The 18,721-nt window shown below is 30.2% G+C and overlaps 1 protein-coding gene across 1 annotated transcript in view; it reads left to right on the forward strand.

Annotated features, from left to right (window-relative positions):
* The window catches only part of LOC113367169 (sodium/potassium/calcium exchanger 3-like), a 31,264-nt gene extending 12,774 nt beyond the window's left edge, over positions 1 to 18,490 (forward strand). The window contains exons 5-9 of the mRNA XM_026608799.1: positions 363 to 597; positions 6,373 to 6,576; positions 7,004 to 7,219; positions 13,801 to 13,902; positions 18,177 to 18,490. Coding sequence (XP_026464584.1) covers positions 363 to 597; positions 6,373 to 6,576; positions 7,004 to 7,219; positions 13,801 to 13,902; positions 18,177 to 18,490 — 1,071 coding nt within the window. The remainder of the gene's footprint in view (positions 1 to 362; positions 598 to 6,372; positions 6,577 to 7,003; positions 7,220 to 13,800; positions 13,903 to 18,176) is intronic.
* The last annotated feature ends 231 nt before the right edge of the window (positions 18,491 to 18,721 follow it).

Raw genomic sequence — 18,721 nt, forward strand, 5'->3', positions numbered from 1 at the left:
AAAAATTACATTGGAAAGAAAACATATGCCGCATACCCAATAAAGACAACTTTTTTGTGAACCTGTGTTAAAAAAAAAATTCCATGAGTACCGTGAAAATTATTCATTATGCGTGCGATCTCACACTGTTTTAAGAAGTTTCATATTGTTAAAATTACTTCAAATATTCGGTATTTATTAACTATTTTGACTGTTTTTAGTGACGTTTGCATAATTATATTTAATCATCTTAACAAAACACCATTAGTTGTTTCAGTAGCATGCAACGTCTTAATTGTTTTCAAAAATGAACCATTAGTTGTATCAGTGGCATGCAACGTCTTAATTGTTTTCAAAAATGAACTGCAAATTAAATATTTCAGCCAATTCTCATGGAGCGATGGCCTTTGGCACGTGATTGCGTGATCTACTCGGTGACGATCGCGATGCTGGTTGCGATTTCTTGGGACGGAGTGGTCTTTTGGTACGAAGCATTAGCACTACTCGTTATGTACATCTTCTACTTCGTTCTGATGTTCCAGAACGACAGAATTCAGAGATCAATCAGGAGACTAGCCACTAAGCTCTGCAGACATAGTGCAGTCGATATCGGAGACGGTAAGAAAATTTCTACGAGCAAAAGTTTTTATTTTAATAATATTCAAATGTGTACTTAATGTGGACTTTTTGTGTACCTATTTAATTACTTTATAATATATGTAATTATATTAGGATGACAAAACAATAGGGAGGAGGGCTTAAAGGTCCGTGGGTGAAAAGGTCCACCACCGATATCTCAGAAATAAGTAGTGTTCAGAATTTTGTAACAACAATATTTGAGGAAAAAAGATGTATAAACACTCACCTTGAATCTTACGACGTCGCTATCAAGAGATAAACGGCAAAGTTTGAAAATCCGTAACATGAGCATTTTCTTTCATTGTTAGTTTATTGGTTAGGAGCACTGTTGTTTAGTATACAAGACCTTACGTTAGATTCAACGGTTTTTTTGTAAATAACCCTCAAAAATCTTGCATGCAGATGAGGTAAACAGGACCAGCTGCACCTTTACCATGGCAAAGGTGTAAACAATAAAACGTAGTGAATAAGAAAGAAAATTAAGTTAAAAAACAATTTAACAAGAAATAAATCGAATAAATAGTTATTCCAACTCTGCTGATAAATATTTTTGACGAAATACTACATTAAGTTCAACATTTGTGTACGTAGAAATACTGAAATATGTACTGTCCTTAAATGCGATATGTGATAAAATCAAATTGTATGAGGAAAGGACGAGTATCACAACCGTTCACACCCCAAGATGCCCACAAAATTACTTAATATTTTGCTTTTAAATAGAAATTATAGTTTAGTAAACCAGAATAAAAAAACAGTAATTTAGTAAAACAAAGATGAATTCTTTATATAAATTTATTTCTTTATATTAAGGGAGACTGGGTACGGTTATGCCAGGGTACAGTAGTAACAGTCGTCATAACAGTTAAACTATGCTGATTTTGAGAAAGAGTCCAAGGAAAAATAAATGTAGTATGATTGGTTGAACAAGTTTCCCTTATTGGTTTCAGTCCTTGCGTTAGCATGATCTGTAGACCGCATTTATTTTAAATAGCCAAAAATTTTTTTTTGTTCGATTTCTTTAATTAATAATTGTTACCCGTATACACATAGATTACTTTGTTTGATATAAATTTTGTGGGTACGGTTACGACATGTATTTGGGTGAAGATTAAATGAAAAAATAAACTAAAACTTAAAGCAAAAAGAAAAGGAAAAGGAAAACTCAATGTAAGAAGAAAAAAGATTTAAGACAGAAATTTCTTGCTATGTTTAAAATATTATATTTTTTATATTTTATGATTATATATTTATAAACTTTGTTAAAATGATCATGTTGTGTTGTGTTACATATTTCTGACAATGAAGTCATTTCTGACAATAAAAGTTATTTTGGTGTTCATAGCTATCGAATTATTCCGGGGGTGTGGACGCTTTTGTCACTTGCCCTTTTCTTGAATGATTTGATTTTTTGACCAATCCATCGTATTTAAGGACAGAATTTAAGTTTTTTCACATAGACAAATATTCAAATTACCATTTGATTCACTTTTCTCCCAGAAAACTGGTTATAAAATTATTGCTGATCAAAAAAAGGGCAAAACCGTGCCCAGTCTCCCCTTCTTTAAATTTTCATTAATGTGAAAAGAGGTTCGTTGTTCGCATGAGCAAACAAGTATCAAAGCCAAAGTCTTACGACGGAAAACAGTTCCTTTACCTGTTCCATCTATTTATTATGTTAGGTGAAATACTCTTTATTTATTTATGCTATGTAATTTATAAAGGAGAGTATTTTAATATAATAGCCATAGATTTACTTCAAGGTGAGCAGTGTCTACCGAAAATAAATCCGATATCTTAATGTTATCCAAACAGAAACCGGCGCGGTAACTCTGGCACTGATGTACTAATTGCAAACAACACGCATCCTGGACGAGATAATAAGACCTGGCGATTTTATGTGATATCTGTTTGCTACATAAATATTGACTTTGGAACTCCGTTCAATCTCAACTTTTTTATAATCGAATCTAAGATAACAAACAAATATTTGCAAAAACCATAAATATTTATATACACAGATATATATATATATATATGTATATATATATATATATATATATATATATATATATAAGCACATATATTTTAAACCATGAGAACATCTAGCTCGTACGATATATAATTTATATATAAACATAAATTATATATAAATACTAGAAGAATGAATACCTTGACTAACAAAAGTGAACAAAACAAAGTATATCACAAGATTATGTATAAAAACAAATAACAATAATGATAACAATAAAATAATGATTCTGATCAAGAATTGTTATCGATAAAAATAAAAACATTTGGAATTTATCTTTCAAATCAAATCTGTAAAATATCTTGTCACCAATCACTAACGGTAGGTGTAAGATGACCTTTGATTTTTCTTTTATACATTACTGACATTGATTTATATTCTTGGTTTTTAACAGGGGTGTAACTACCGCCGTATCAGCCGTATCAAAAATACGGGGCCCCCGTGCCAGGGGGACCCCCAACGTCCGTAAGCAAATATTAATAATAAAAAAAAATACTTCACAAAAAGCGAATTAATCGTGAAAACTTTGTTCAATGAAATTTAATGTTATTAAAAAGAACGCAAGGAATGTAATTTTATTATTTTAAAGATATGTGCTTATATATATACCGGGCCATGGGGGCCTCAAACATGCGCAAAATTTAGTAGAAACTTAAAATTTTTTATTTAATTTCACAAATAGCAAAAGTTAAAATAATCATGAAAACTTACTTCCAACTAAATTTAATTTGAAAAAAAAACATGAGCATGTAGAATATAAAGAGGGTTGTGATAGAATAAAAAACTGGCATTTTATTAAGTCATTTCTTGAATAGATTGTGCAAATTAAAAAATCTGAATTAATTTAGCAATTTGCTAAAAGTCTCGGAAAATTAACAAAGTAATGGAACGTAACGAAAACTATATGCAAAGTATAGCGACCCGTAATCTTATTTCAAACTCAACATTTTGCTAATTAAATATATTAATTTCGCATAATAAACATAGATTTCAGAGACTTCGACTCGATTATTATGTTACTATTGTTGTCCAATGAAGGATACAATACCTTCGGGTAAAAAACCCATGTTATAAAGTGCAATGTACATACTTTTATATACTGAAATATATAGTCTTTGAATTGAATTGAATTGTTACTATTGTTATGTTATTAAAAATTACAACTGGGGTCATTTCGCAACCACTACAGTACAGTAAGATAATCTCTTAATTTTTATTGTAATTGTAATTGTAAATTCTCTAAAAATATGTTTAAAATATGAAATTCAATTTCTATTGCTGACAAAATTCAATAGTTTTGCATACAATTTTCTCAAAGTAATTTTTGCATACTATTTACCCAGTTGCAACTGCAAATGATGAAATTTTCAAAAATATCTTGAAAAAAATGATGGCTATGATCATGGAAATTCGTTTCATCAAAATTCGTTTTATCAAGAAACTATATCAAAAACTATAGACATCATGAGCTATAAATGATTTAATAAATGTGTATGCAGAATTTGAGTTATTTGTAGAAATATTGGTAAGGGCTAGATGAATATTAATATTAAGATTTAATAATTTATTTATTTATTATTTTTATGTGAGAAAATTTTGCCCTACCTGAGGGGGGCCCCAAAAAAATTTTGATACGGGGCCCGGCCAATGCACGCGTCGCCCCTGGTTCTTAAGTTAGTTTCCGCCTCGGACAGCCTGATGTCAAGCAGTAGTGACATCGGTTTCACTTAGAAATATAGATTGTTTTTGTTCATTTACAATCTGTCACATTCAGGACATTCAGTAATTGTTTTGACTTTATTATATGAATTTTTGAATGGATGGCAATCCAGTAGTTGTCGAATACAATTATGACTCAATTTAACTATACTCGATACTCAAAGTGTTTGTTGGCATTTTTTATTATGTTGGCAACTACACCCACGAAAGGCGATGTTCACTTGAGGCTATATTTGAGATCTATAACCTCAAGTGAAAATTTGACATCAAAGTTGCCTGATGTCGGGCTTTGAAATATAGATAGCAATATGTATGTTTCCAAGTGATAGTCTTACGCGGCATAGCAGCTCCAATAAAAAGTTCTTCAATTTGAATCGGTATTACTGTATTACATAAATTGTAATAATAATTTCATTACATAGAGATAACCATTTGGGTTGCTATATGTTGAGTCACGACGTTAGTTATGATTGTTATTAATTAAGTGAACTAAAAAAAGTATATAGGCAATTAAGGCTAAAAAAAAGTATATAGGCAAGAACGTTAGTTAATCATTCAATATTTGCTTGATTATCTCTTTATTTGGCTATCTTAGCAGATAATAGACATTTTTTTTAATATTGCAATAAAACAAAATTGTAAAACTTACTCATTGTAAAATTATGGATGCATGATATTGTGCCTTAAGGCAAACTGCGAAAACATCGCGCAATGAAATTTAAATTTTTTAAAAGTTTCAATAATTTAAAACCTTTTTTTAATTTTGACTTATTGAAAAGCGATCGCGTTGCTTAATTGTCCATACAAATCAAATGTTTTTTAACTTCCCGTAGGGTAAGTTATTGTAATCGTCCAAAAATCGAAATTGAAAATTTTAAAGGCTTTGGCAAAGGCAGGCCCAACCATTTTGAAGATACGGAGCTAAATGTGCAAAAAATGGCATTTTTTTGAGAGAACTAAGCGTCCGATTTAAACGATTCAAAGAACTTTTCGCTTGTCTTAACAAAAGAATTAAAAAATTTTTTTTTGTCTCAACTTTTTTTTTCAATTTTTTTTTTCAAAAAAAATTTTTTTTTTGTAGGTCGAAAATAATTCAGATTTTATTTTTAATTCTGACTAAAGTTCTAATATACTTTGAACAAATAATTTCAACTTTGCAATTCAGTTTATATAAATCTTATAAATATTAGATAATGTTACAATATTAATAATAATCTATTTCAAAACATTCAGTATTCCTCGAACATTTCGTTACGGTACGGGAAGTTCCAGCAATTTGCCTTATGGCACGATGCCATACACCCAACTAGTTAATTTGATTTTAAAAAAAAAAATTTAAATTTAAATCGTTTGATCCGTGTTTACGAATTCGTCTACAAAAAATTGTATCTGCTCGCATAGACACATACATCCATTTTTTAAGTTATGCCAAAATATTTAGAAACCTTCAAAATTCAGATAGATATGCAAAGGTTATTGTAATCGTCCAAAAATCATTACGTTTCAGAGGTTTCTGAACATTTTGGCATACCTCAGAAAAAATGGATGTGTGTGTTTGTGTGGATATATGTTTTTGTCGACGATTTTGGGCGTACGATTTGAGTGGTTCAAAAAACGATCGATTTCTATCGATAAAGAGATGTGCTGATAAGTTTTTAGCAAAAGTTGGTCAGCCGTTTCGGAGATAAGAAGCAGAGCGCAGAAAATAGAAATCGAGTTTTTGAGAGAACGAAGCATCCGATTTGAATATTCCAAAACACATTCAATTTGTAATAATTGAAGAAAGATGTCACGTAACGCGATTGCTTTCGATAAAATAGTTCAATATTTCAAACTATAAAGAAAATAAAATTTCAATTCTAAAAATTTTAATTCTCGGTACAGGAAGTTCCAGCTATTTTCTTAAGGCCCGATGCCATGCACCTTTAGTTCTATTTAATATTAGATTCATTCAAAACAACCACAGTGAAATAGTAATTATTATCTTTTATATTATTTTTCAGATTGGGATAAAAATAACAATGGTGATAGAACTCCAACAAATGGATTGAGCAATGAATGTTTTGTTCAGACTGAAAAACCAAATTCTAATACCCACAATGTACTATCAGTTTATGTCATTCCTGTTGTATGTATTGAAGATTCCGGAAAATGCCAGGAAAAATCCAATTCGATGGCAGAAAATCAGATAGAACTACCGCATACAGGTATTGTAGATAATTTTGTAGAAAACTTAATATTATATTTTATAAGCTATTTTCTACGTTGTGAATATTATACAAAAAATCAGTTATATGCATTACCTCTATTAACAAACACACTTATCTGATTGACACCTTCGACATCAAGCAATTTTATCATATCCTCAGTTCAATAAAATCATTTATAATTTATCTTATCTTTTGTGAGAAAATTATTATGCTTTAGTTCTATTTTTACTGAATAGTAGAAAATTGTCTAAAACTCTCTGATCGTCCAGTTGGAATTGATTATGAAACAATTTCTCTAATGATAAATACCACCCACCAAATTGTACGTGATTGAGAGTTTTGCTAGTTATACCAGAAGATTTATGAGAGTGGTACAATGAAGCAATGTGCAATGTGCAATCAATAACTGAAAATATTTTCACAGATGGAATCAAAATACGCAAAACTTTATGGAAGATCCCGACTGGCAATAATCTGAAGAAAATATGGTGGTTCTACACTTGGCCTATTAAAATGTTTTTGACTATCACCGTGCCAAGCCCCAAAACGTGGAGAAAGCTTTATCCAATAACGTTTATCATGTGCATCGTTTGGATAGGTGTAAATGCATATCTTGTTTTTTGGATGGTCGCTGTGATTGGTAAGAATAAATTTGATAAAAAGATTAAAATGTTGATAAATTCTTGAATTCGTATAATATATGAATTTAGAAATCAATATTGATGATGGCGGTTTTTTACTGCAATTTTAATTGATCTTTATCATAAGATGAAAGCGAAGTATGAAACCGACTGTTGCCTTTTATAATTCATTATGCACTTTTGTTAATTTCCCAGTTTATTTTGTTCAACAATAGTGTACTTAGACCTATTTCAGCGAATAGAATTTGAGAAAGGCCCCTTTTTTCTTATCATTCAAAAAAACATCAGCCAATCAATACGATAGTATTTTAACTCTTTTTTAACAAGTCTTGCAAAATTTCACATACTTCTCTGGCTCAGCAAATGTTTTTTCTTGTAACAAAATTTATGAAATAATGATACACGATCACTTATTTTGCTCAATAGCGCAACAAAAACTTCAGCAATTCTTCATTCTGTTAATACAAGTAACATGTGTCAAATCAAACGCTTCCTTCTCTCAAAAACTGCTTTACCATTATTGGCCCATACCTTCGAAACGGCTGGACTTGCCTTTGCAACAAACAGATCAGAAGTAGGAATCGCATTTTTTTTAAATCATTCGGATTGATCAGTGTTCTCAAAATTGTAGACAAAAAATTGTATATACACATACATACACACACATACATCCAATTTTTTAAGGTATGCCAAAATATTCAGAAACCTTTGATAGGTAAAGATGCATAAAAATTTTCATTTTCAATTTTTTGCGACTACTTCAACTTACTCTACGGAAAGTTGATAAATATAATAATAAAACATTATAGTTGAAATCAACATTTACATATTAAACTAGGCTAATATTTAGTTATAGAATCCACAATTATCAGGCTTTGACAGTAATAACATTTGATCTCATTATTGTACGAATAAATTTAGCCCAACACGTTTTACTATATATTCTAAACAAGAAGTTCTTAAAAATTTGTTTGCTATCAATCATTATTTTTAATTTTTTACCTAAGTTTTCAGTTTTAAAGATGCTTAATCCACAATTATGTAAAAATTTGAAAAATAAGAATGGATAGAAAATGAAACATCTGTTGACCTAATCAATACGATTTGAGATTCAGTAACTTTGAAATATGTAACAATAAAATTTTCAAAATTATTTTTTTCTACTAGAAACTGATCAATGCGATAATTTGTGCAATTAATTTTAATTTTATATATTTTATTCTGCTGCATAAAAATGTTCTTCATTTAAGAGTGGATTATTTTTGTGAACTACTAGTCAGCATAATTCTCAATGAATACCTTTAAATTTCAAAATAGATTCTGCACTTTTCTGCTGACATAAGGCTGAAACGAAGTCCTTAACCAGTTTTGCCTAATATTTTGATTTTGAAAGTCGGTGTCTTTCTTTGAAAAAAAACATCGACAGTGCCAAAATTGATTCTCATGCATTTATACATACATACATTTTTCAAGTTGATGTCAAACCATAGAGAATACCTTAAGATGTCAAGACAACAAAATTAGTAAATCGCATTCTGTGACAAAAGAATAAATTTCTCCTTCGAAAGGATAATAATATCACTATTAATTCCATAAATCAATATTTTAATTCTTATTGTGAAGTATCTGCATAAAACTGAGAAAATAAAATCCACATCAGAATACATTGATAAATTAAATTAATTTTTTGAAATCGGCCCAGCTGTTTTTGAGCAAACGTCAATGAAAGCTCAAATTTTGACAAACGCCACAAAACGATACTAATTTTTGCAACTTTGACGGATTTTTAAAATTAGTGTGATCTATAAGACTATGGTACCTACCATCGAAAAAATCATAAAACTCGTCGAAAAAAAATTTTTTAACACTTTATTACAAGAAAACGGCCCGGCCGATCTTTACCAAAAACTAATCAGCACGATTCCCAACCAATATCTTTTGAACGGTTTTTAAATTTTCAAAATCGATTTAGAATTGCGAACTAAAACGTGGACAAAAAATTTTTTTGGAAACGGCTTGACTATTCGTCGCACAAAACTGAGTCCTCATGGAGATACATCGAATGGCTTTTAAATTTCTGAAATCGTTCAAGCCGTTTTGGATAAAACGTCGATTTGCGGCAAAAAATCTGTTCACAAACACAATCACACGCACGCTCATACTTTTTCCAAATTTGGTCTCATTCGATTCAGAATGGCTTGAAACGTCGAGAAAACATAAAATTAGCGAATCGGATTTTTTGATGGAAGCATAAACTTCTTCTTTGGGAAGTTAATAATAAATCGATGTACATTAAATTAAATAAATAACAATACATTTGCATTCGGAACTTTTATTTAAAAATATTTTTGACTTCAATAACTTCAATATTATGTTTTTTGGTTCTTTGAGTTCAAAAACATATATTGTATACTATTGAATATTAAATTGATTGGAACAAAAGTTGTCTACCCTTGGGTATTATACTTTTTTATTACATGCTGGATCGTTTATATCATTATATTTATTTATAATGCAGATAAAACAGTATTTTAAATTTGTAGTTATATAATGTATTTAATTAACAGTATGTATGTATTTTTTATGAAGGTTATTTAAAAGTAATAAGGTTAATTATTAATTAAAACGTCTGCCATCTAATTAAAATCTCGTTTATTATCTACCAATATGAATTTAATTTGTAAATCAATTATCTAACCATTTGTTACGATATACATGAACATAAAATTTTGTTTTGTCATACGATTACGCACGAAATTCAAGCACATTGAAATATTTTTAAATTGTACTTTTACAGTTTGTGAGCTTGAGATGATTCGAATGAGATTAGATAGAAAATTTGGGAAATCAAGCGTTTTTATCTTTATTATAAAATCTGATCTTTCAGAAGTGTTTAATTAAATTTTGAACATGGGCATGATTATCTCTGGTTCATTGACGTTTTTATTGGATTTTGCGATGTTAATATTGCGGTACTTTATTTATCTGCAAGTTTTATAATTGACATATAACGCGTAAAAATTTGATTTTTAAGATTGATAAAATATAAGTGATCGATTAGTGTGAAATTGACTAGCACAATTTTTAACTCCCCAAAAGTGAAGATTATATTTTTACTGAAAAAAATCAAATTGCTAATTTTTCTACATAGAGCTTAATTTGAATTTGTTCTTACCACTTTGCGCTTTCAGCCGCATTACTATTTGTTGTATCCGTAAAAAAGTTAAACTTTCCAAACGGTATTAAAAAATAATTCTGCTCTGTGTAGGTACATTTCAACTATACTGTGGAAATACGATTATTTGTAATTAATTTTTCCATCTTTACCAAATTCTTTTCTTTCTGATTTAATTTTTGGTAGAATAGAGCACAAAGGTTAGACCATATGTAATTAGACTGTGAAAATTAAGCCAACTACACAACAACAAATGAAGCACATCAAACAATCAACTATAATTCAGCAAAATTTTTGGATGATTAATTGTGGAAACAAAATTCATTCTTTTATTCAGAGAAAAATAGATTTCATTATTTTATTTTTAATTTTATAGAAATTGTTTAATATTAGCTACTTTATTTAATACATACGATTTTGAATTTTGAAATTGACTTTTTAACTTCCCGAAGTTTATGTTTTCATCAAAAAATCCGATTCGCTAATTTTATGTTTTCTCGGCGTTTCAAGCCATTCTGAATCGAATGAGATCAAATTTGGAAAAAGTATGTGTGTGTGTGTGCGTGTACGTAAACAGATTTTTTGCCGTGAATCGACATTTTCTCAAAACCGGCTGGACCGATTTCTAATTAAAAGCGTTAATTTAGATTCGATATATCTCGATGAGGACTATCGTTTCTCAGTTTTGCGATACGAGCGGCCAATCCGTTCTTTGTAAATTGTAGAAAAGTGAAAAAAAATTCATCCACGTTTTAACCCGCAAATTTGAATCGATTTTAGAAATTCAAAAACCGTTTGAAATATATTGGTTGGTATTCGACCTGATTAGTTTTTGCTAAAGATCGGCCGGGCTGGGTTTTTGTAATAAAGTGTGAAAAAGAACGATGATTTTAATGATTTTTTTACGGTAGATAGATACTGTAGTCTTATAGATCATACTAATATATTATAGCCCTGCGGCAACTCGTTAAAATTTGTCAAATGTTTAATAATTAGTATCCTTTTTTGGCATTTATCAAAATTAGACCTTTGATAGACGTTTTCTCAAAAACGCCTGACCCGATTTCAAAAATTTAAAAGTCATTTTGACTACCGTTTGTCCTCGATCTGCTGAGCCGTTACTTTGTAATTTGAAAAAATGTGGTAAACTTTTCGTCCCCATTTAAGCTCACACTACCGAATCGATTTACAAAAATCAAAAACGGTTCGAAAAATATTAGTTGGGAATGATACTGATTAGTTTTAGGCGAAAATCTACCGAGCCGTTTTCTTGTAATTAACTGATGAAAAAAAAAAATTGGCCTATTTTATTAAACTTTTTTTGATGATATATATCATGGTCTTATACAACTTATTGAAAGATTACGGCTTTGCGACAAGTAACTTAATTTTAAAATTACATCAAAGTTTGAGAAAATTAGAAGTTTTTTTAAAATTTGTTTGGTAAAATTAAAATTAGACGATTTACTTGTTATAACGATAAAGTACTTAATAAAAATTGTTGATTTTTGAAAATTTTCTTTTAGAAAGTATTCCGAGTTAACGTATTCGTTCGTTTTCAATTATGTGTAATGATTCCACTCGGAATCACTCATACATTAATTTTTATTGATTACGTCGATTATTAACACATTTCGAAAAGTCCATGTAACTTGCCTCGAGAAAAAATACCAATACCAACTAGTATTATTTTTAATTTTATAAAAAAAAATTGTTTAATATTAGCTACATTATTTAATTGAAATTGGCTTTTTAATATTTTTGAAATTTTTAATTTTTTTTAAAGCGGTTGCGCTGCTGGGCTATTTTAGGGGCGAAATATTAAAGCGCGCACGGGCCGCCTTGCAGTATTTCGGTTAAACATTAAAAATCTTGATTCGGAACCCATGGACCCATAGAAAAGGAAACAAAATTTGTTCTTATTAGTAAAATTTCCGTAAAATATCTGATAATTTCATGTGCATATGTTTATTGATCATTTTTGGCCGCCAAATGTCATTTGTTAACCATTTTTCTGCATCCCCGAAACGGATAGACATGCCTTCTTGAAAATCTTCTTGTAATCGGATGCTCCATTTGCTCAAAAATCTAATGTCTATTTTTTGCACATCTTGCCCCGTATCTTTGAAACGGCTGGGCCAAAATTAGCACCCCTCTCCATCAATCAATTTGTTGATACGTTCTCGTGAACGATAAATTGTATCCTAATATAATTACATACATACTATGCACATACAAACATTTTTTTAAAGATATTATAAACTGTTTAGAAGGCCTTGAAACGTAAATATATAAGGGGAAGTTCCGTAACGCCGGACGGTCCAAACACCGGACACTCTGTTTAATACGTATTATTTAAGCGAGTATAAATCTTTTCATTTCAAAATACAAGTGAAACGGGCAAAAGGGGCACACAGGTACAGGATCACGTGCCAAGCCTCGCCTGTGACGCACACGGCCACGGCGAGAGCAACCCTTTCCTGTTTTAGGCGCAAAAACACGACGTCACCTATATATCAATGGAAGTAATTCTAGCATATTTATGCATTTATATTTGAGTGGTATGCAAAGATAAAAGTTCTACTTGATTGTTACCCATGAAATGGTAGAATATTATTAGATCTTTAACCAATTTTAGTAGGTACCACCAAATGAACGAAAATTTCTCCCTTAGCACCGGACACTAAGTCGTCCCTTAGTGCCGGACAGTAAACATATTGATATTTTTTGTGAGAATTTACGTAATTCATTCCAATTATTAAATTTTGTTCTGTCTGAGTGCTAACGGTCACAACATACCCCCAATTCTTCGTATTTCCTAGTCAAAGAATGAAAATCATATGATGAATGCTCCAGCTGAGAGCATCGGTAAATATTGTTTTTTTTTGCAATATCTAAGAATATTCGTCAAAGACACATGTGCAAACATTCCAAAGTGTGGAGATGGCTACATATGTGATCAATGCAGGTTTATTTGAAATGTCCGGTACTAGGTGCCACTGTTTAAAATCATATTTTTTGTTACCAAAGTTTGATTGATAGTATTAATTACTTTTTAGCAAAGATTGCGGTTTTGTTAATTTAGTTTAATTTCTAACTTTGTTATCTAGCATAAATCATAATTTAATAAACATTTCGTAAAATATTTTTTGATTTATTTATAAATAACCTTAGGTGTCCGCCACTTGGAGACTTCCCCCTATACAATCTTACATTTTTGTATTTTGTAATTACCATAATTTAAGCTACATGAAGTTGATGAAATTGTTACAATTGGTATCAACGATTGGTATTGTGTGATACTCACTTGTTAAACAATTTAGAGCATAAACCTATACAAGTTTAATAAATTTTGATACTTATTTTGTTACTCGTATCATAATAGTTATTTTTCTTATTTTGCAGGAGTTACGTTAGGTGTACCCGATTCTGTTATGGGAATGACATTTTTAGCTGCCGGTGGATGTCTTCCAGAAGCAATATCAATAGTGATAATGTCACGAAAAGGTATGAGTACAAATAACTGTTTTGAGAAGAGTGCAAAACTTCGGACCGTCATAATGTAAAAGCTTATTATATTTTGAAAACGTATTATTTGTTTGTTACAAAAAAAGTAACATTTATAACTCTTCTGTGGTAGATAAAATATTATTATTAAGACAAATTATTTTGCACGATCAGATTTTGTTAGGTATGATCAAGTTTTTAAAAAAATCTTGAAATGTGCAATAAAACAATGACTTTGGCAGTTCAGTTGGTTGAACGTTCCATAAAAGTAGAGCGTAATGCAAAGCAGCGCTAAATGAGGCTATCTTTGCATGGAAAAATTGGGGTTAGGGGAGGAAATTGGTTTGATATTAAATTTAGAAAGTATGATTTTTTCATTAAGAAATAAAACTAAACATTTATTACTTAAAACCTAATAAAAATTTTTGAAAAACCTAATAAAATCCTAAGTCAGTCATATTTAGTTAGCTTTCCGCGTATTCAGTGTTTTGCCTTTTTATGACAAAAGCATATAATGTTTCACTTTTTCTTTTGCGTTGTTCTCTTAAAAGTTCTTCATAAACAGATAAAGCATCACTAACATCACGCCTTACTTTTGAGCTCTTGTCAAAATTCGGAAAATTTTCAATGAATTGATCCATCATTTCAGTTATGGTAGACAAACTCCTATTTACAATTGCCATCAAAAATACTTTTTGCTCTTCGTCTGAATCACTGCTGTCAACATTTGTGCTTTCTTCCAGTTAATTCCTTGAGTTCATTCCTTGAGTTCATCATTAGAAGTACTGCTCTGGTTCTTGAATTATTTCTTCGACATCTTACACATTTACCCTTTCAAAACCGGGATGAAATAAAAGAGCGCTAAGCCGAAACAGCGTTAAGCGGGGTATTACTGTATGTCCTGCCTGAAGGCAAAATTTTTTATTTTAATTTTGAGCAGCAAACAGAACTTAAGAGTTCTATAAGATGTTGGGCTGTAGTCCTACCTCTCTGTGACAAATTATATTATATATTTATTGATGCAGCAATACCGGGATCAGGGCTATTTTTATATAGAAACATATTTTGCTATCTATATTTCCAAATGAGGCTCGCACGTAGGTAAGCGGTTAAAAGCGACGGGACTTAATTCAGAGGTACCGGGTTCGATACTCACTTGGAGCGGCCTGTTGTCAGGCAGCAGTGACGATTTTCACTTGGAAATATAGATAGCAATATTTTCAAGTGAAAATAGCCCTCAAACGGCATTGCTGCACCAACAAAAAATATTCGCCTTGTTACAGAAATTGTAATACTAATATATCGTACAGAGATGTGAAAACTGATTGAGTTGCCATCTGTCAAACAGACTAATATTAATTCAATATTAACACAACTAGATCTATTATCTCTGTTCAAATAAAAAAAGAGTGCGCGTAAGGTTCACACGCCATTGAAGTAAAACTTATTTGCTACTGTACACAATGGCATTTAAGTAAAAATAAATACATCATATAACAATTTTGAATAATGTTTATTAGTAATGTGGTAACACTAAATTAAAATTATATATTTATAATAGCATTAAAAATATGAATATTCTTTAAAAACAATAATGTAATTAAAGTCAACTTCAAATATGACATGATCCGATTGTCATTGTAATTAGCATTTAGAAATGAACCCTCATTAGAGAAATAAAGTAATTGCTGATTAATAAATTCTATAATATTCGTTCACACAGTGGATTATATTAAACAACGCCTAAACGAATATTGTTTTTTGCAACTTCACTCATCATGTAATAATTGTGTTTGAAGAACTTCATGTAATTAAAATTAACATACATTCATTGACTGATGGTATTTTTTTACTTTTTTGCTGGGGATATAATCTCGTTCTTTGAAGATCTGTAATATCTGCTTTGCCTAAAAAATATTTTCTATTTCAATAACTTCAAAGATTTATAGAAACTACGAATAATATAGAAATTATATCAATAAACTTATTATGTTTCATACACGGCGCAAATGCTGCATTTGTTTTATTGTTTTCATTATATAATAATTATTTACGGCGGACAGGATAAAATATTCTTCTTATTCAGGCATTTTTTATTAAATCAAGATTTGTACTACGATGTAACTTTAAAATGTTTATTTATCTATGCCGATTTACTTGTTGATATCGGTACGCATACAACGACAGATTCTATTTACATACGCGACGACTAATCACAATCGACCCGCATAGAAATGATATCATAGGAAACGAATGACGAATCTTTGGCACTCGACTCTTATCTCATCTTAACTTCCATTGCATTTGTACGGATTTACACCCTAGTCGCGCCTAAAGAAGTTTTACTTCAAAAAAAAAACAAATAAAAACCGTTATCACTACCCGAAAACAGATTTATAGCGAAAACAGAGACTTTTATTTTTTTTTCCTCTTGTTTATCCAATTTTTTGTAAGTACTAAATTTTTGTTTTTAAATGTTCTATTTATGTAATCAACCTTCTAATTGACTCCATTATACTTGAATCATCTGCTCTGCAATTAATTCACTATTATTAACTTCCCGAAGAAGAAGTTTACGTTTTCATAAAAAAATCCGACTCGCTAATTTTATGTTTTCTCGACGTTTCAAGCCATTTTGAATCGAATGAGACCAAATTTGGAAAAACTATGTGTGTGTGTGTGCGTGGCACAAACAGATTTTTTGCAGTAAATAGCCGTTTACTCAAAAACGGCTTGACCGATTTCAAAATATTAAAAGCCATTCGATGTATCTCGATGTGGACTATTGTTTGTCAGTTTTGTGCGACGATCGGCCAAGCCGTTTGTTCGTAAATAGCAGAAAAGTGAAAATTTTTTTTGTCCACGTTTTAGCCCGCAATTCTGAATCGATTTTGAACATTCAAAACTCGTTCGAAAGATATTGGTTGGGAATCGACCTGATTAGTTTTTGGTAGAGATCGGTCGGTCCGTTTTCTTGTAATAAGGTATTAAAAAAAAATTTTTTGTCGATTTTTATTATTATTTTTTTGACGGTAGATACCATAGTCTTCTAGATCATACTAAAATATTACGGCCCTACGACAACTCGTTTAGCTTTAAAAATTCGTCAAAATTTGCAAAAATTAGTATGGTCTTTTTGGCATTTGTCAAAATTAGAACTTTCATCGACGTTTGCTCAAAAACGCCTGAACCGATTTCAGAAATTTAAAAACCATTTGATGTATCTCGATGAGGATTATTGTTTCTCAGTTTTGTGCGACAAGCGGCCGAGCCGTTTCTTTGTAATTTGGAAAAAAGTGTTAAACCTTTCGTCCACATTTAAGCTCATACTACCGAACCGATTTAAAAAAATCAAAAACTGTTCGAAAGATATTAGTTGGGAATGATACTGATTAGTTTTAGGTGAAAATCTACCGAGCCGTTTTCTTGTAATTAACTGTTGAAAAAAAAATTAAGCCGATTTTCATGGAACTTTTTTGAGCGATATATATCATGGTCTTATAGAATATACTGAAATATTACGGCCTTACGACAAGTAGTAAAATGAGTAGTTCTTTTGACATTTGTTAAAATTAAAATTAGATGATTTACCTGGTATAACGATAAATGCTTGATCTTAATGAACATACTAATCAATGAAAGTCCTACAAAAAACTGGCTCAATTATTAAAATTATTGATTTTTGAAAATTTGCTTTTAAAAAATACTCCGACCGGGTTGACGTGTTCGATTTTCAATCATGTGTAAAAAATCCACTTCGAATACTTTTAACTACTCATAAATTAATTTATCTATCATGAATTAAGTCGATTATTTACACAAATCGGGAAGTTCATGTAACTTGCCTCAAGGCAAAATACCAATACCAACTAGTTTATAAATATTTTATATATGAAAATAATTTTATTTTTTAGGCTTGCGTGTGATTTTCTTACTGAATACTTTTTGCCTTTAGTAGTTTCTCTTTTTTGTGAGTACGTTCAATCTATTATATGTTGTAGTATCTACATCAACATTTATTTATGTATTTATTTAATTCGTATTTACTTTCTTTTATCTTTTAATTAGAAAATAATTCTGGTTTTACTGACAGGAGTTATATAAATAATATTATGCACCTCACCTCATTAAGTTTTTCTTGGTTAATATAACAGGAATTGCATGTAAAAGGATTGCTTAGTTGATCTTTCCAAATAGCGCTCACTCTTTTCTAAATACATCATATTTGTTTTTCATCCAATTACTTTTCTAACATTCATATTTATTATTTTCAGGAAAGGGTGGCATGGGCGTATCGAATTCTCTCGGGGCCAATACATTGGCGGTATTGATGTCATTAGGAATGCCTTGGTTTATCAAAACCATCAAACACGGAATTGGCAACCCAGCACAAGTTTATATCGATTCCAGCGGCGTCGTTTACACTATAATTGGACTACTTTTAGCAATCTGGTCATTGTTCTCTATACTTAGCATTGGTGGATACCAAATGAGTAAAAAGACTGGATTATTCTTGATGTTAACGTACTTAGTATTTGTGATCTTAGCGATATTATCCGAAATGGGTGTATTTTTTGAACAGTGCTGATACCTTATATATATATATATATATATATATATATTTCTAATTTAAGTACTGAATTTTGTAAGTATGATATATATATATATATATATATATATATATATATATATATATATATATATATATATATATATATATATATATATATATATTCTCAGATGTGTTTGTAATATATGTATTAAGATGTAAACAAAATGCCTAACATGATTATTTATTAATCGACCTAAGATTGAAAAT

Source organism: Ctenocephalides felis, unplaced genomic scaffold (genome assembly GCF_003426905.1).
Source record: "Ctenocephalides felis isolate EL2017-DRISC unplaced genomic scaffold, ASM342690v1 CF-g0.4_SCAFFOLD_01170, whole genome shotgun sequence".
NCBI lineage: Eukaryota > Metazoa > Arthropoda > Insecta > Siphonaptera > Pulicidae > Ctenocephalides > Ctenocephalides felis.